Below are 17,368 nucleotides of genomic sequence, written 5' to 3'. Positions count from 1 at the left end.
GAGCAGAGCAACCTTACACCCCCCCAGCGTGGTTTAACACTGGCATTGTTGGGAAACCAGAGTAGCGCTGTTGTTGTTAGCTTTTGAATGTTGCACTCATTTCTAAGACATGAGCAAATTAGGACGGACAGCTGCACACCACTTATATCTGGTCATGATTTAGACCGGTCTAATTTCCCACTGGCGTGGTGTGCAGTTGGGACGAGGAACGTGATTCTGGTGAGTTATGTTTTTAATGAGTATTTGTGACATTGTAATGCTTGCAAATGGCGTTCCCAACATAAATCAGCTGGAAACCCAACACCCCCCGCCCTCAACCCGCCATGAAAGTGGTGAGGGAAAAAAATCTTGGCCAGGATTTTCCCGACGACGATTTGGGAGCGGGGTCTGCTCGCCAACGGGAAAATGCTGTGGGATGATGTTGGGAGGAACCCCCAACGTCATCCCGGTCCCTTTAAATTTTCAGGAAGTCGGGCGGACAGCAAAATCAGCTGTCCGCCCGCCGACCTGTCAATGGCCAATTAAGGCCATTGACAGGCTAATTAAGATTGTTAAAGACCCTGCCTGTCCAACCTGAAGGCTGGCGGGCAGGCCAGGAGTCCCAGCAGGCTTCTGATAATACATGAAACTTCATCCACCGGCGGGATGAGGTTTCATGTCCGTTTTTAAAAAGTTTCATAAAGTTTACGTGTTTCTTATTAACACGTCCCATCTTGTGTGACATTTTCACATGAGGGGGACATGTTAATAATTTTTATATTTTTCCATTTTTGGAGTTTTTTTTAGCTGTCAGTAATCTCCCTGGTCTCAGGGAGCAGTGCGCTCTTTCGTGCGCATGCGCGAAAAATCGTACTTTGACAGTTGGGGATTCCTTCCCTCTCCCCACACAGAAAGCGCATAGCACCTCCTGTCAGGCAGGCTGCTGGGCCGGCCTTAATTGGTCTGCCCGCTCAAAATGGCGGCGGGCCCCGTTTCGGCAGTGGAGTTCGGCTGCCCGCAAGCTGCTGAGCCGGTGGGGCCCACCCACCCACCAAGGGCAAAATTCTGCCCCTTGAATTGATTTCCTTCCATCTGGATTCCAACCTTTGACCTCTCTTTGAATTTTCCCCTTCTGCCTGCCACGAAACCCACCGCTGGCAGAACTGGAAAATTCCACCATCATCTTTCTTCAAAGTTAAACAAGTGTATTTTTTCTGGAGGTATTAAGGCAATATGGCAAGCATTTGTCTTTTATGTGTGGAAAAATTGTTGAAAGCTATTAAATGTTAAAAGTTGGAGCCCTTTCTAAATAAGCAACGTTTATCCAACAAATGCTTTACTTGATTATTGTTAAGATTTCTTCAAAGTATTTTCTTTGCTGTAGAACTTTATTGTTCTAGAATATAGAAAATATAGAATATAGAAAATAAAGAAAGCTGTAATTCTGTCTGAAAGTTAAAATGACTTTAATATTTATCCTTGTCAAACTAAATTGTTCAACAGAGCAGGCATGCTTTACCTTCTTAAAAATAATAATGTGTGTAAATAATGAAAACATTATAATGAAAGTTATCAAACAATGTACAATGGCAACTTATTGTTTTTGACCTTCGCAGCATAGGAAGGATCCAGTTAGGAGCCTGTTGTTGAAAGGCAATGATGTCACTCTGATGTCATTGTTTCTTACTGTAATCCTATAAAAGCTTGTTGCCTAAGAACCTTTCACATAGAATGGATGGGGAGAGATAAGAAGCAGTCTGCATAGTAAGGGTTAGGCATGGCTGTGACACAGGATGATACAGAAACAGGTAAAGTAACAGCAAGATACTATACCATTTCTATACGTAAAAGAGGGAACTTATAACTTTAGAATACTTCAGTAAATAGATAAACTTGCATATTCAATTTCCAGTTCTGGCATTGCATATCTGTATTTTGAGAATATTAACATATTAGCATAGATGAATTTTTTTCTCATTCAGTTTACTGAAAAATTGTTTTTTGCTACGAAGCAATTTAGCATTAATAAGGGAAAGGAATAAATATCATTCTTTCTATTTTGTAGTGTTAATGATATTTTCCCAATGTGGCAAAAAGCCTTTTGGTTAGGTACAAATATATAAGATAATGTGCCTTGTATCAAAGTTTATTTGCTGTTTTTTCTCTGAGAAGTATCTCATAACTTTAAGTTTCACACAGATATCATGTGTTTTGCTGTAAAGGCTTTCTGCTATACCAGTTTAAATTTTCTACTGTTGAACGAATGATACCTTCTAGAAGATTTATTAAACCAGTTAAACATGTTTGGTATAAATCAATTCAAGGAAGCATGATTTGTCTGTCTTGTGAGGTAGTTAAATGTCAGGTGTGCAGTAATTTTCTAAGCAGTTGCTTTAATGAAGAATTTGTTTATGTACTTTCCCTCCTTTCTGTATATTTTGGATTGTAGATTCCTCAGCCTATTGAGTTCAGCTTGCTGACGTCATTTGATTTCCTGGAATTTGTTGTCAGCAGGGAAATGTAAATATTCAGTAGAAAAGGAGAAGCTTATTGACGTCTGAATAGAGTCAGAGAACTGTTTTGTGTTGCTATGGTGTTACTGCCAAATTCTGTTTGTTGTGATAAATTTTAAAACCAGAGAGATTTTTTGTCCCATTGTGCTTGTTCCACTGCTATTAAACTGGAAATTCAATATTTCTACACTTTGCCATATATTTTCATATTTATGAAATATTTATCCAATTCTATTTTAAATAGCTGTTTTCTCTTCCTCTACTGTGTGTGTTTTTGTGATTGTATGCCTGTGTCTGAATGTGTATTTTTTTTTTGCTCTTTATTGTTCTAACAATAATTCTCAGTTTATGGCCCTCAAGACTGATATCCCAACCATTGGAAATATCTTTCAATTACTTACTCTTTTGAACCTTTCATAATTTTTACGTTATTTGTCCTTGAACTTTAGGCTACAATGACAGGACTGCATTTATTCTGCCCTTAGTTATTCCTGAGAAGGTGGTAATGGGGCTTCTCTTTGAGCTGCTTCATTCTTTGTGGTGATGGTGTTCCCATATGGTGCTGGGAAAGGAATTTCACTGACAATGGAGGAATGGCAATGTGCCCAAGTCAAGTCAAGTAAATTGCAGGTAAATTTAGTGTTTTTTTTTTATATGAGCTCCTGGGATGGGATTGTCACTGGCAAAGGCAGCATTTGTTGCCCACCCCTAATTGCCCTTGAGAAGGTGTTGGTGAGCTGTCTTCTTGAACTGCTGCAGTCCGTGTGGTGCAGCACACCCATAAAGTTGTTTGGAAGGAAGTTCCAGATTTTTGACCCAGTGGCAGTGAAGGAACAGGAATGTAGTTCGAAGTCAGAATAGTGCATGACTTGGGGTGGCGGGGGGACTTGCTGGTGGTGGTGTTCCCATGCATCTGCTGCCCTTGCCCTTCTAGCTAATAGAGATCGTGGGTTTGGAAGGTGCTGCTGAAGGTGCCTTGCTTGGTGAGTTGCTACAGTGCTTCTTGTACATGGTACACTCTGCCACCATACTGTGTCGGTGCTGGAAGGAGTGAATATTTAAGGTGGTGAATGGGGTGCCAATCAAGTGGCTGCTTTGATGTGGATGGTGTCTAGCTTCTTGAGTGTTTTAGGAGCTGCACTCATCCAGGTAAGTGGAGTTCATTACATCACACTCCTGACTTGTGCCTTCTGGCTGATGGACAGGCAGTGGGGAGTCAGGTGATGAGTTACTCACTACAAAGTTCCCAGCCTCTGTCCTGCTCTTGAAAATACAGTATTTATAAGGCTGACCCAGTTAAGGTTCTGATCAATGGTAGCCTCCCAGGATGTTGACGGTGTGGGATTCAGCAAAGCTAATGCTCGTGAACATCAAGTGGGGGGCTGGGGCGTGGCTATAATTTCTTTTTGTTGGAGATTGTCATTGCCTGGCACTTGTGTGGTGTGAATGCAACTTGCCATTTATCAGCCCAAGCTTGAACGTTGCCCATATCTTGCTGCATGCAGACACAGACTGCTTCAGTATCTGAGGAGTTGTGAATCATCAGTGAACATCCCCATTTCTGACTTTGATGGAAGGATGAGCGTTGATGAGGCAACTGAAGATGGTTTGGCCTAGAACACTAGCCTAAGGAATTTATGCAGCCATGTGCTGTAGCTGAGATGGTTGGCCTCCACCAACCACAACCATCTTCCTTAGTGCTAGGTATGACTCTAATCAGAGAGGCGTGTTCCCTCTGATTTCCATTGAATTCGATTTTGCTAGGACCCCTTGATGCCAAATTTGGTCAAATGTCAAGGGTAATCACTCTTACCTCACCTATGCAGCTCAGCTCTTTACCAATATTTAGACCAAGGTTGTAATGAGATCTGAAGCCAAGTGACTCTGTCAGAACCAAACAACAGTGAACAGATTATTGCTGAGCAAGTGCTGTTAATAGCGCTGTTGACGACATCTTCCCTCACTTTATTGATGCTTGAAAGTAAACTGATGGTGTGGTACTTGGCCGAGTTGGATTTGACCTGCTTTTTGTGGGCAGGACAAACCTGAGCAATTTTCCATATTGCTGGGTGGATGCCTGTGTTGTAGCTATACTGGCAGCTTTGCTCAGGGCATGGCTAGTTCTGGTGCTAGTCTGGAACACAAGTCTTCAGTGGTGCAGCTGGGATGTTGTCAGGGCACCATCCTGTGCCATCAGCCATTTCTTCATATCACTTGAAGTGATTTGAATTGGCTGATGACTGGCATCTGTGATGGAGGGGACATCAATAGGATGAAATGGATCATCTACTCAGCACTTCTGGCTGAAGATGTTTGAAAATTCTTCAGCCTTTTATACTGATATGCTCAGCTCTGCCATCGAAGATGGGAATTCTTGTGGAACCTCCTCCTCTGGTTAGTTGCCTAATTGCCCATCGCCATTCATGACTAGATGTGGCAGGATCATAGCACTTTGATTTGATTTATTGCTTGTACGATTGCTTAGCTCTGGCTGCCACTTGTTGTGTCTGCTGTTTAGCATGCATGTAGTCCTGTGTTGTGGCTTCAGTAGGTTGGAAACCCCAATTTTAGGTATTCCTGGTGCTGCTGCTCACATGCTGTCCTGCACGGTGATGGTATTCTCATGACATTGCAGCTCTTGTCCTTCTCAGTAATACAGCCTGCAAGGAATGGAGTGCTGTCAAGGTAACCAGGACGAGTTCATGCAGTGAATCCTGGAGTGCATTGGTGATGAGGATACATGAGCTGATCAAGAAAAGTACTGTGTCCTGAATGATATCAAACTTCATAAGTATTTTGGTGGCAAGTAGTGAGTGTTCATCACATTCCTGTGAGTTTTAGACGTTAGACAAGCTGAGAGGTTTTGGGGAACCAAGAAGTCAGCCAGTTGTCATGGTATTCCCAGCTTCTGCTTTGCTCTTATAGCCATAATGTTGATATGCATGGTCCAGTTAAGCTTGTAGCTCATGATGATCTCCAAGATGTTCAGTTTTATTGGATACCTTAATTTCTAGTTCAATGAAAAAGCTTAATTCTTTGTTTCATTTATGATAATTTCTTAGATCTGGCATCTTTCTAGTCAAGGATTGTTGTACTTTTCCATGGTTTTTATATCCTTGGCATAATGGGATGTGTAATGTATGCTTAAAAAAGTTATGAAGAAAAATCCAGTCTACTTTTCCTAATTCAAAGTTGCTTCATTCAGTTGTCTGATGATTCAATTTTCAGCAGTAAATTTCCTCTTCATTGTGTCACTTATGTTTTTTAATGTAAGCAGATAATTCAATTTTTTAAGCACAACAAATGCATAGTATTATTGGAAGTACTGGAAGGCAGAAATTAAGATTTTTGCTGCCAGCACAAGTCTCACTAGATACAAAAGGTTAAAATGTTGCAGTTCCATTTTTATATCCTGCTTTGCCAGCAGCTTTTCAGATTTTGCACTGTAGATTTGGATTGATCATTAGATAACTAAATATTCACAAAAGGAATAAATGTATTTAAAAATAGTTATCTATGGACTACAGTGCTCTCCTGTTTGATCATTCTCAGGATGGCAAGCTATTACTAGTAGGGTACCGCAAGGATCTGTGCAAGGTCCACAGCTGTTCACAATCTGTATAAATGATTTGTATGTAGAGACCAATTGTATTATTTCCAAATTTGCTGATGACAGCAAACTGGGGGAGAATGTAAGTTGTGAGGAGGATGCAAGGAGGCTTCAAAGGACTTGGATAGGCTAAATGAATGTGCTAGAACATGGCAGATGGAACATAATGTCAACAAGTGTGAAGCTGTTCACTTTGATAGAAAAAACAAGAAGGCAGAATGTTTCTTAAATGGTGAGAGGCTGAGAAGTGCAGGTGGCCAAAGAGAATTGGGTGTCCTTGTTCACAAATCACTAAAAGCTAGCATGCAGGTGCAGCAAGCAATTAGGAAGACAAATGGCATGTTGGTCTTCATCGCGAGAGGATTTGAGGACAGGAAAAAGGATATCTTGCTACAGTTATATAGAGATAAAAGCAAAAACTGCGGATGCTGCAAATCCAAAACAAAAACAGAATTACCTGGAAAAACTCAGCAGGTCTGGTAGCATCGGCGGAGAAGAAAAGAATTGACGTTTCGAGTCCTCATGACCCACAGAACTGAGCGAATATAAGGAGAGGGGTGAAATATAAGCTGGTTTAAGGTTGGGGGGGGGAGAGAAGTTTGGGTTGGGGGGGCTGTTGGTGGTGTGGTTGTAGGGACAAGCAAGCAATGATAGGAGCACATAATCAAAATATGTCACAGACAAAAGAACAAAAGAACACAGAGGTGTTGAAGGTAGTGATATTATCTAAACGAATGTGCTAATTAAGAATGGATGGTAGGGCACTCAAGGTACAGCTCTAGTGGGGGTGGGGTGGAAAGACTAGCGGGGCATAAAAGATTTAAAAATAATGGAAATAGGTGGGAAAAGCGAAATCTATATAAATTATTGGAAAAACAAAAGGAAGGGGGAAGAAACAGAAAGGGGGTGAGGATGGAGGAGGGAGTTCAAGATCTAAAGTTGTTGAATTCAATATTCAGTTCGGAAGGCTGTAAAGTGCCTAGTCGGAAGATGAGGTGCTGTTCCTCCAGTTTGCGTTGGGCTTCATTGGAACAATGCAGCAAGCCAAGGACAGACATGTGGGCAAGAGAGCAGGGTGGAGTGTTAAAATGGCAAGCGACAGGGAGGTTTGGGTCATTCTTGCAGACAGACCGCAGGTGTTCTGCAAAGCGGTTGCCCAGTTTACGTTTGGTCCCTCCAATGTAGAGGAGACCGCATTGGGAGCAACAAATGCAGTAGACTAAGTTGGGGGAAATGCAAGTGAAATGCTGCTTCACTTGAAAGGAGTGTTTGGGCCTTTGGACGGTGAGGAGAGAGGAAGTGAAGGGGCAGGTGTTGCATCTTTTGCGTGGGCATTGGGAGGTGCCATAGGTGGGGGTTGAGGAGTAGGGGGTGATGGAGGAGTGGACCAGGATGTCCCGAAGGGAACGATCCCTACAGAATGCCACCGGTGGGGGGGTGAAGGGAAGATGTGTTTGGTGGTGGCGTCATGCTGGAGTTGGCGGAAATGGTGGAGGATGATCCTTTGAATGTGGAGGCTGTTGGGGTGATAAGTGAGGACAAGGGGGACCCTATCATGTTTCTGGGAGGTAGGAGAAGGCGTGAGGGCGGATGCGCGGGAGATGGGCCGGACACGTGTCAACACGACCGTGGGTGGAAAACCTCGGTTAAGGAAGAAGGAGGACATGTCAGAGGAACTGTTTTTGAAGGTAGCATCATCAGAACAGATGCGACGGAGGCGAAGGAACTGAGAGAATGGGATGGAGTCCTTACAGGAAGCAGGGTGTGAGGAGCTGTAGTTGAAGTAGCTGTGGGAGTCGGTAGGCTTGTCATGGATATTGGTGGACAGTATATCACCAGATATTGAGACAGAGAGGTCGAGGAAGGGAGGGGAAGTGTCAGAGATGGACCATGTGAAAATGACATGAAGAGTAATTTATTCACTCACAGGGTGGTGAATATTTGGAATTGTCTATCTCAGAGGGCTATGATGGAAGCTCAATCATAGAGCGTGTTCAAGACAGAAATCAATAGATTTATGGAGACCAATGACATCATGGGATATGGAGATGGTGCAGGAAGGCGGCATTGAAGTAGATGATCAACCATGATCAAATTGAATGGCGGGGGAGGCTCAACAGGCTGAATGGCCTACTGTTCCTTCCTATGTTGGGGAGAGGCTTATGGAGGGAATTTCATAGCCTTGGACCAAGAGGATAGTGGGGCTTAGGGATAGGGTTGTCAACTGTGATTAAATATATTCCTGGAGGTCTCATCACATGAGTTGCCCCATGCTCCAGCCTGCTTTCCTACACCAAACAGAAAGCAAAAAGACTTCATCAGCCAATTAGATGATACCTGTAAGACAGCCAAACAGATTTTTTTCTCCCATTTTCAATATTTTTATATCTGGTGAAGAGAAACATTCAAAGAAAATTGAACAAAAACTATGGGCAGAATTTTATGTCCCACGGGCGGGCATGCGCCTGACCTGATCGGGTGTAAAATAGTGCACTATGATGTCGGACGAGCGTCCTGACCTCATCGCGCACTCGCAAGATATTTTGGTCGGCAGGCGCACACAAGAGTCAGCAGTGAGCCCATCAACAATTAAGAGGCCTATTTCGGCCATTAATCAATTAATTAATGGCTATTTTTCGCTGCCTGTCCAACCGCTCAGTTGGTGGGTGGGCGAATCGGCAGGTGGCCTTTGCATTTTTGAGGATTTCTCTTCCATAGGCAGGATGAGGTTTCTGACATAAATTTTTGAAAATATGAAAATGTTTTGACAATTTTTTTTATGTCTATGGTCATGTGAGTGAGTCCTTTCTGAGGACTTTTTTTTCACATTTTCCACATCCTTATTTAAGGGTTTTATATTCTTCAGCTCCCTGGGGCAGCTCTCTTCAGGGAGGTTCCATTGCATGTTGTCGGGAATCAATCGCAGGCAACGGACCGTTTCCTGGATGCTCCCGGGCCCACCCGCCATGCCCGCCCAACGACCTGAAAATCCTGCCCTATCTTTTTTTAATGCCCCTGTGATTTTTCTCCAGGATTACATACTGCAGTGTCCTGAAGATTGATCTTCAATTCCTGGGGACTCCCAAGACAATCCTGAAAGGTTGGCAACCATACTTGGGGAATTTGGATACACAAGATTCCAGAGTTGGAGAGGAAGAACTTCTTGTAATACTGGAGGAGAAATGGTTTGGAATGATCAAGTCTAGTGGTAATAGGTATGAGTGAGGGTTTCAGCAGCAGATGAGCTGAGGCAGGGACAAAGACGGATTGTTATGGACGTGGGAATAGGTGTTCTTGGTGATGGATTGGATATGTAGTTTTGGAGCTTAACTTGCGGTCAGACATGACATCAGGAGCTGAATTTTCCTGGCACCGTGGTGACAGGTTTGGAGGTCGGGGAGAAGAATTGGGAAACTAGGAGAAAGCTGCCTTGGGATGACTCCCTGACCCCCTCCCACCTTTGGATAACTATCTACGGCTTGATTAGAAATAACATCATTCGCCTGCCCTATGGAAGCCAGCAGCCAATCAGCCAATTAAGGTTCTACTTAGGGCCTACTCTCCAAAGCAACAAGAGTTTTCTGGTAAAAGCAAAAGAAGAGTCATACGGACTCGAAATGTTAACTGTGTTCCTCTCCGCAGATGCTGTCAGACCTGCTGAGTTTTTCCAGGTATTTTTGTAAGAGTTTTCTGGTGTTGAGGCACCCCTCCCTCTCCATCACCCCTCCTTTCCCCACAACTGAACCCGCTAAGTGGAGAGCCCACCAGCTTCTTGGAGGTGGCCTTTCACTCTGAGGTCAGTGGGCCACTTCAGACTGTATTAAATTAATGTGTCAGGACCTGCAAGGCTCACAGGGGTCCGGGGCAACCATAGCCATTCGTCCAGCAAAGTTTTCCTTCCAGCCTGAAACCCCTTACAATACGGTGCCACCTTTTATTCCAGATGAAGGAGGCCTTCATGAGTGCCTCCATTTTTAGACACCCTTTGGTCTCCCTCTTCTGCAAATCTCAGCTCTTCCAGTGGGGCTGATGGCCAAACATCACTGTGGGCCCTCCTATTGGGCCATCATCTTCCTTGGTCCAGCCACCATACTTAATTGGACTGACTTTTTAATTGGCCACCTCCAGGAAATTGGTGACTGATGTCCCACCATACCACTCCCAGGTTCTTGACCCAGAATTGAGGCTGATCATGACCCATCCAGCAAAATTCAACTCCAAGTTTGGGAATAATTTAGTTCACCTCCTGACTCCCCGAGGCCTGCCCACCATCTACAGGACACAAGTCAGGAGTGTGATGGAATACCCTCCACTTGCTTGGGTGCATGAAGCTCCAACAATACTCAAGAAGCTCAACACCATCTAGGACAAAGTGGCCTACTTGATTGGCACCCCATCCACCATCTTAAACATTAATTCTCTCCACCACTGGCACACGGTGGCAGCAGTGTGTGCCATCTATGAGATGTTCTGCAGCAACTCACCACCTTTCAAACCTGCAACCTCTACCGACTAGAAAGACAAAGGCCACAGATGCATGGGAACACCACCTGCAATGTCCTCTCCAAGCCATTCACCATCCTGACTTGGAACAATATCGCCATTCGTTCACTGTCACTTGGTCAAAATCCTGGAACTCCCTTCCTAACAACACTTTGGGTATTCCTACACCACATGGCCTGCAGCGGTTCAAGAAGGCAGCTCACCTTGTCAAGGGCAATAAGGGATGGGCAATAAATGCTGGCCTAGCTAGCGATAGTCACATCCTGTAAACGAATAAAAGGAAACCTATACAGTTACCAGGGAGATAACTCAAGTTTGTGCAGGGACCCAAGAGAGTGTGTTTGCTCTTCCAATATTTAGTCGGAGAAAATTTCTACTCGTTGCCTACTGGAACAATTTGGAGGCAGTGAAGGAGTTGAGAGAGGGTGTGTTGAAGTAGAGCTCAGTGTCATCTGTGTACACTGTTTTCAAGGGGAGAATTTTCTCCTCATTGGCGGGGTTGGATGGGTGCGGGCGAGCATGCAACCGATTGCCGCCCACGATTGGCTGGCGCCGCCAATTTGCATGGGCAGGCCAATTAAGTCCCGCCCAGCGTGACACACACCCAGAAGTGCTGAGCGCTCCCTGTGCGGGGGAGGAGGGAGAGTCGGGGCCTGTGCTCTTTCAAGCATGCGTGCGAAAGAGCGCAGAAATCTCCAGATTATTCTGACTTTTAAAAATTTTAGAAAAAAAAGTTTTAAGACATGTCACATGAGCTGGGATGTGTCAATGAACGTAAATAAAATAATTTATTTAATTTATAAAACCTTCATGAAACTTCATCCTGCCCGTGGATGAGGTTTCATGATAAATGTGAAGGCTGCCTGGGTTCTTCGCCTGCTCGCCAACCTTAAGGTTGGACGGGCAGCTCAATTAATGACTTTAATTAATTTTTAAATGGCTTCTCCAGGCTTCCCAGGGTTTTCAATGCAGCTTTATTCCCTTTTTTTTCTAACTGAGTAAAACATGGCATCTGTATTGTACTCTTTTAGTTTATGGCTCTCTTTCAGCCAAAAGCAACCCTTAGCTCATGTTTTACAATGACCCATTTATTGCAAATGGTTTACCATAGAAGAAAGCCCTTATTCGTATGCTTTTCACACCAAACTATTACTTACTATTGCCCTCCAAAACCATCCTCTGATTTTAAACCATCCCCTAATGTATGTACTCACGGCAAACCCCAGCTGTGATAAAAACCTGTGTTTTGAAAGCTCTTATCAGCGATTTTGAGAAGGGCCTTTGTAAATTTGACAGGGAAAAAGACTTTCTCAAGGGCATTTTAATAAATCCTTTCTGTGTTATAGTTAAAACAAAAGTGATGTAAAAAATTAGCCTTACACATTAGGTCTGATTGAAAGGCCAAATGAGTTATATACTTAACATGAAGTGCATTGTCAGCCATGTCTCAGTTGGTAGCACTCTCGTCTCTGAATCACAAGGTTCAGGGTTCAAGACCCATTCCAGGGTTTGAATATAAAAATCAAAGCTGATGCTCCAGTGCAGTACTGCAGGAGCACTGCACTGTCGGAGCAGCTGTCTTTCAAATGAGGCGTTAAACCAAGGCCTCATCTGCCTGCTTGTGTGGATGTAGAAGATTCCATTTTGAAGAGCAGGGGAGTTATTCCTGGTGTCCTGGTCAATATCTATTCCTCAGTCAACATCACAATAACAGATGTTCTGGTCATTATCATATTACTGTTTGTGGTAGTTTGCTGAGTGCATATTGGCTGCTGCATCTCCTACATTACAACAGTGACTACAATTCAAAAAGCACTTAATTGGCTGTAAAGTAATTTAAGACATCCAGTAGTTGTGAAAAATGCTATGTAAATGGAAGTCTTTCTTTCTGTATTTGTATTTTATGACCAAATTATGAATCAGTTACAAATTGACAGTTATATTATTTTTCCATGGAATTATGTCATTAACCAATCAAGCCTGACACTTTTCAAAAATTAAATCCATAAGATGGAAAGGTAAATAGAATCACAGAAATTTGCAGCACAGAAGTAGACCATTCGACCCTTCATGCCCATGTCAGCCAAAAAAGAGTTACCCACAGAATCCCAGCCTTGGACCTCATTTTGTAGTCATGGTATTTATGTGGATTGTCCCATTCAGTTTCTGGTCAATGATAACCCTCAGGATGTTGATTGTGGTGGGTTCAGTGATAGTAATGCTATTGAATGTCATGGGGAGATGGTTAGATTACCTCTTGTTGGAGATCATAGAAATCATAGAATGGTTGTCGCACTGAACTCGATGGGCCAAAGGGCCTTTTTCTATGCTGTAGACCTCTATGACTGAAGGAGAACATTCAGCCTGTTGTGTCCATGCTGGGTCTCTGGAAGAACAGCTCACCTACTCCCACTCCCTTCCTTTTTCCTGTAGTATCTCTGCAATTTATTTCTGCATGGATAATTATGCAATTCACTTTTGAGGCTTCAGTTGAATCTGCCTCCACCACACTCTCAGGCAGAGCATTCCAGATCCTAATCACATGCTGTGTAAGAAAAAAAACTCTTTTCCCATGTCACCATTGCTTCTTTTGCCAGTCACCTTAAGTCAGTGTCCGCTGGTTCTCGACCCTTCATCCAAAAGGAACATTTCTGCTCTGTCTACTTTGACCAGATCCTCATGATTTTTGAAAACCTCTATCAAATCTCCTCTTAATCTTCTATTTTCCAAGGAGAATGGCCCAACTTCTAAATCTATCCATATAGCTGAAGTTCCTCATCCCTGGAACCATTCTCATGAATCTTTGGGCACAATATGCCAGTTGAGGCCAAACCAGTGTTTTATACAGATTCATCATAACTTCCTTATTGGTCAATGCCTGGCACTTGTGTGGCGTGAATGTTACATGCCACTTACCACCCAAACCTTGAATGTTGTCCGTGTTTTGCTGCATTTAGAAATCTAATTGATAACAGGAAACTATCAAATGTTTGTTGTTGGAAAATAAAGGCATGTGTCTGCTGTGAATTGAATTTGGTGATCAGCAACTTAGTGTGCAAATTGGCTGTCGTACTTCTTTTAACTGTATTTGTACTGCATAAGCACATTGGGTGGAATTTTCCATTCTGGGACTAAGTCCCATGGTGGGGGCAGGTACGGGTACTGAGTGTTTCCCGCCATGAAAGCTGGTGTGAATTTGCACCGTATTACGCGACCTAATTAATTATGTAGTCGGGGGTTTCAGGACGTTTTGTGTGGTGGGTCAGGCTGGATGGCTTGTGCCCCGCCAACATATCCGGGCGCCATATTTAAAAGGTGCCCAGATGTCAACTGACCCACCGCTGAAGATCCACCTCCTGGACGCTCCTGAAGATAGAAGATGGACCTCCTGGAAGATCCTGAAGACAGATGATCCACCTTCTGGAAGCTGCTGCAGCTGGAAGATCTACCTGGTAGATGCTTCACCCACCCACAGCTGCATGTGGTGTTCCAGGGTCCACAGTCGCTAGAGCCTACCACCTTCCATCACTATCTCCACAGGTTGCCCAGGCCTCCTTCAGATAAGTCCCATGCCATGTTGGCCTTGACATGTTTTGGACTGGCATGATATCCCACTGGCAATACGGACAATTGGACAGGGTGGACGATTCCTGTAGGGTCTTCATCTGCATTCCATTAACAGGATGCAAAGTGGCTGTGAGGGGGACTGGAAAATTCCAACCTTCATTGGCTGTAAAGCATCGGAATGATCCGGAAGTCATAAAAGGCACTGTATGAATGCAGTTCTGTTTTTTTTTTCTTTCTTTCACTCCGCTAGTAAAAATCCTACAACACTGGGAGGTGTTGGAAGGGTGTTACTTTTACCCCGCCCTCCAGATGGGTGGTAGAGGACCGTTGGCGGGCGCTGGGGTGTTAAATTGGTAACTGACCCCAGCCTGCTGCAAATGCGCTTACTTCCAATTTAATTGTGGAGGGTTTGTGAGTGTCTGAGTAACCTGTTCCGCAGAGACCATTCTATTATTACAATATATTAATGAATCTCCATTCCTCAGATTTTGGGAGGTGTTAGAGTTAACAAATGTTGGTTGGGTTTTTCTGGTCTCTGGAGACTTGGCAGAGGCTGGAGCTGGTAGATCCAGCAGGTGGTAAGTGCTTTTTAGGGCCAAGAGTTACAGGAATGTTTACTCCAGCCCCTGGAGCAAATCTTCTGGCAAGACCTCTTGACCCCATTGTGATTGACCTCTCTCCCCTCAAATGGCCCCTCCACAATTTGCTGATTCCAATCACTGCACCTGATCTTTCCCTCTCTCCCGCTTTGCTGCAGCTCTCTACACCCAACCTGTTAAGCCCCAATATTTTCTAATTGCTGGGGACTGTCCCCAGCCATTCTGCCTTGTGGCTTTCTAACACTAGCTTCCCTGCCTAACAGACAGCCAGCCTCTCCATCTACTAACTGCTGGGCAGGAAACAGTAAAAAAAACGATAGAGGTTCTGCCATTAAACTCGGCAAGACTTGCTTTCCCTGTTGCAGACAAACACCCTCACTTCTTCCGCACTTCACTGTAAATATTGGGTCAATGTGCCAGACATGCAATTGAAAATGTTAAATCCTGCATAGTAACAAACAAGATGTTAGACAGGAAACAATAATTCTCAGTCATCTCAGTTTGGAATGGCAAGAGGTTTGAAAATAAAGGCTGTTGTAATTGTTGAGTGTGCCTGGTTCTAGAACTTTGATAGTTTTGGTTTTGTTTTTAAATTATAGCTGAAGGAGTCAATATAACACAACAGTCTCTTAACAGCTGCTCCCATGAGTGAGAGAGAACAATTCTCAGAACAATACCTCAGCCATTCTCTGACTGAGAGCACAAGCTTTTGTAAGTTGCATGGAAGTTCTTCCATTTCTTTACACTTTGTTTTCTAGGGGCCAACTAAAAGTGCATTCGGAATTATATGATGAACTTGTGCATTAGATGAGGAGAAATAAATTATTTTTCTAAGCAAATGTGAAAGTTTAAGGCTATTGGTATGATCTCTCAAGACTTGACTTCAAATTGCAGTTGTGAATACAAAATTGATCTGCTACAGTTTCATGTATGCAGTATTAGTGTGAAAGTAATATTTTTATTTTAATAGTTTAAATTGTTGTCTGCAATTGTACAATTACTACATTGCTCAAGAATTTCCTTCAAAATTTATATTTTGTTTAAAATTAAGTTGTTTGACAGTTCAAACCTTCATCAGCTAAACGATCAACTGGTGTTCAATAAATTTGCTGGTGAGAATTAAAAATAACAGAGGAATTTTGTATCTTCGACACTATTCTGACATTTGCCTCGCTCTCAGTGCTATTGCAGGTTCCACTCAAGCAGGTCTGTAGGACTGCTGCAAACTGAAGTGTGAGGTCACTTGTTTTCTCAGTCAGAGGTGTCACAATGAATGCCTGATATTTTTATTCTCCATCTGCAGATCACCTGTTCTTACGTAATATTTGGAGCTGAGTGCTTTTCACTCAAAGCATTGACCACACTTGCACTTGCCTTGTCCTGGAAGCAGGTGGGAGTAATGTTTTCATGGCCAAGCTAGAGCATTTTGTCACAACCCAAACGGTCCTTAAAGGCTGCTGAGACAAGGGCCTTGATTTTTACTGAGGCTGGAGTTGGGTAGATATTGGGAGGATGTTTCCACTTTTGGGAGAGACTAGAACCAGGGAACATAATTTAAGAATGAGAGGATGGAGATAAGGAATTTTTTACTCTCAAAGGGTAGCTAGTATGTGGAATTCTTTTCTCCAGAAAGTAGTGGAATCTGGGTCATTGAATTTATTCAAGACAGAGTTAGACAGATTTTTGATAGACAAGGGAGTGTCGAGGGTTATGGGGGACAGACGGCAAAGTGGACTTGAGACACAAGCAGATCAGCCATGATCTTATTGAATAGCAGAGCAGGCTCAAAGGGCTGAATGTCCTACTCCTACTCCTACTCCTAAGTTCTATATTTCTATGACTCGGGAGCCCTTTAAAAATGGTGGATGGGTCCAGATCCCAGGATTTCCAACCCCATCCCCAGGCTGTCTAATTTTCCGGATGCCTTTAAAGGGTATAGACTGCTTCCTGTCAAAAGCCCACACCTGGCACTCCTGACCTTGCTGGCTCTGTTGTGGAGATAGTTATCTCCCACTCCTCCACATTTTTCATTGAGGTGATGAGGTTTTTAAAGAGTCATGGTTCATGGCCCCTTAGAGGAGTCGTGATCCCTTGTGTGCATGAGGGGACCTTTTAAAAGTCAAGTTCAAAAGGTCCTCTTCATGTCCCCAATGCCATCTCTGCCCTTCCATTTACCCTCATCTCTCATGCCCCCATGCCAAGCTGTGCTTTCCATCCACCCTCTATAACCCTTCATGCCCCCAAGCCAAACCCTAGCACTTCCATGCCCATTGACCATTGACCCACTGTACATTCTCTAGAACCAATGAACAGCATAGTGTATAATGGGATCTGTTTAAAAAAAAACTTTGGAAAATATAATCCATTGATAAATTTCTCCTATGAGAAAAAAAAGTCTGGCCGAGGCTAATAAAAGGGTCAATCATCCAGGCCCTTTGAAGCTTCAAAAACCACAAACCCTTGAAACCACTTAACTAATGTCAACAAACATTGTGAAATTGACTGCAGAGATCAGAGAGCACTGAACTGTCAATCAAACAATGTTTCCTCTGGGAAGCAGGCGTTCTTTTACATAAACAGCTGTCTGGGCTCTCAAC

At 43.4% G+C, this 17,368-nt stretch overlaps 1 protein-coding gene across 7 annotated transcripts in view; it reads left to right on the top strand.

Moving 5' to 3' along the window:
• Positions 1-17,368, top strand: part of LOC121275697 (cAMP-responsive element modulator-like) — a 145,974-nt gene that overhangs the window by 81,217 nt on the left and 47,389 nt on the right. The window contains exons 1-2 of one of the 7 annotated variants that reach the window (XM_041183268.1): positions 1,693-1,787; positions 15,371-15,482. The exons of 2 other annotated variants lie outside the window; for them this stretch is intronic. In XM_041183268.1, the coding sequence (XP_041039202.1) occupies positions 15,416-15,482 (67 nt within the window). In that variant the 5' untranslated portion in view covers positions 1,693-1,787; positions 15,371-15,415. Of the gene's footprint in view, positions 1-1,657; positions 1,788-2,976; positions 3,123-9,134; positions 9,203-15,370; positions 15,483-17,368 lie in introns of those variants that run through there. 4 more of the 7 variants (XM_041183272.1, XM_041183269.1, XM_041183273.1 and 1 more) reach the window with 4 other exon arrangements.

This window comes from Carcharodon carcharias, chromosome 3 (assembly GCF_017639515.1).
Source record: "Carcharodon carcharias isolate sCarCar2 chromosome 3, sCarCar2.pri, whole genome shotgun sequence".
In the NCBI taxonomy this organism is placed as follows: domain Eukaryota; kingdom Metazoa; phylum Chordata; class Chondrichthyes; order Lamniformes; family Lamnidae; genus Carcharodon; species Carcharodon carcharias.
Note: the sequence above shows the minus strand (reverse complement) of the source record. Positions and strands in the feature narration are given on the sequence as shown.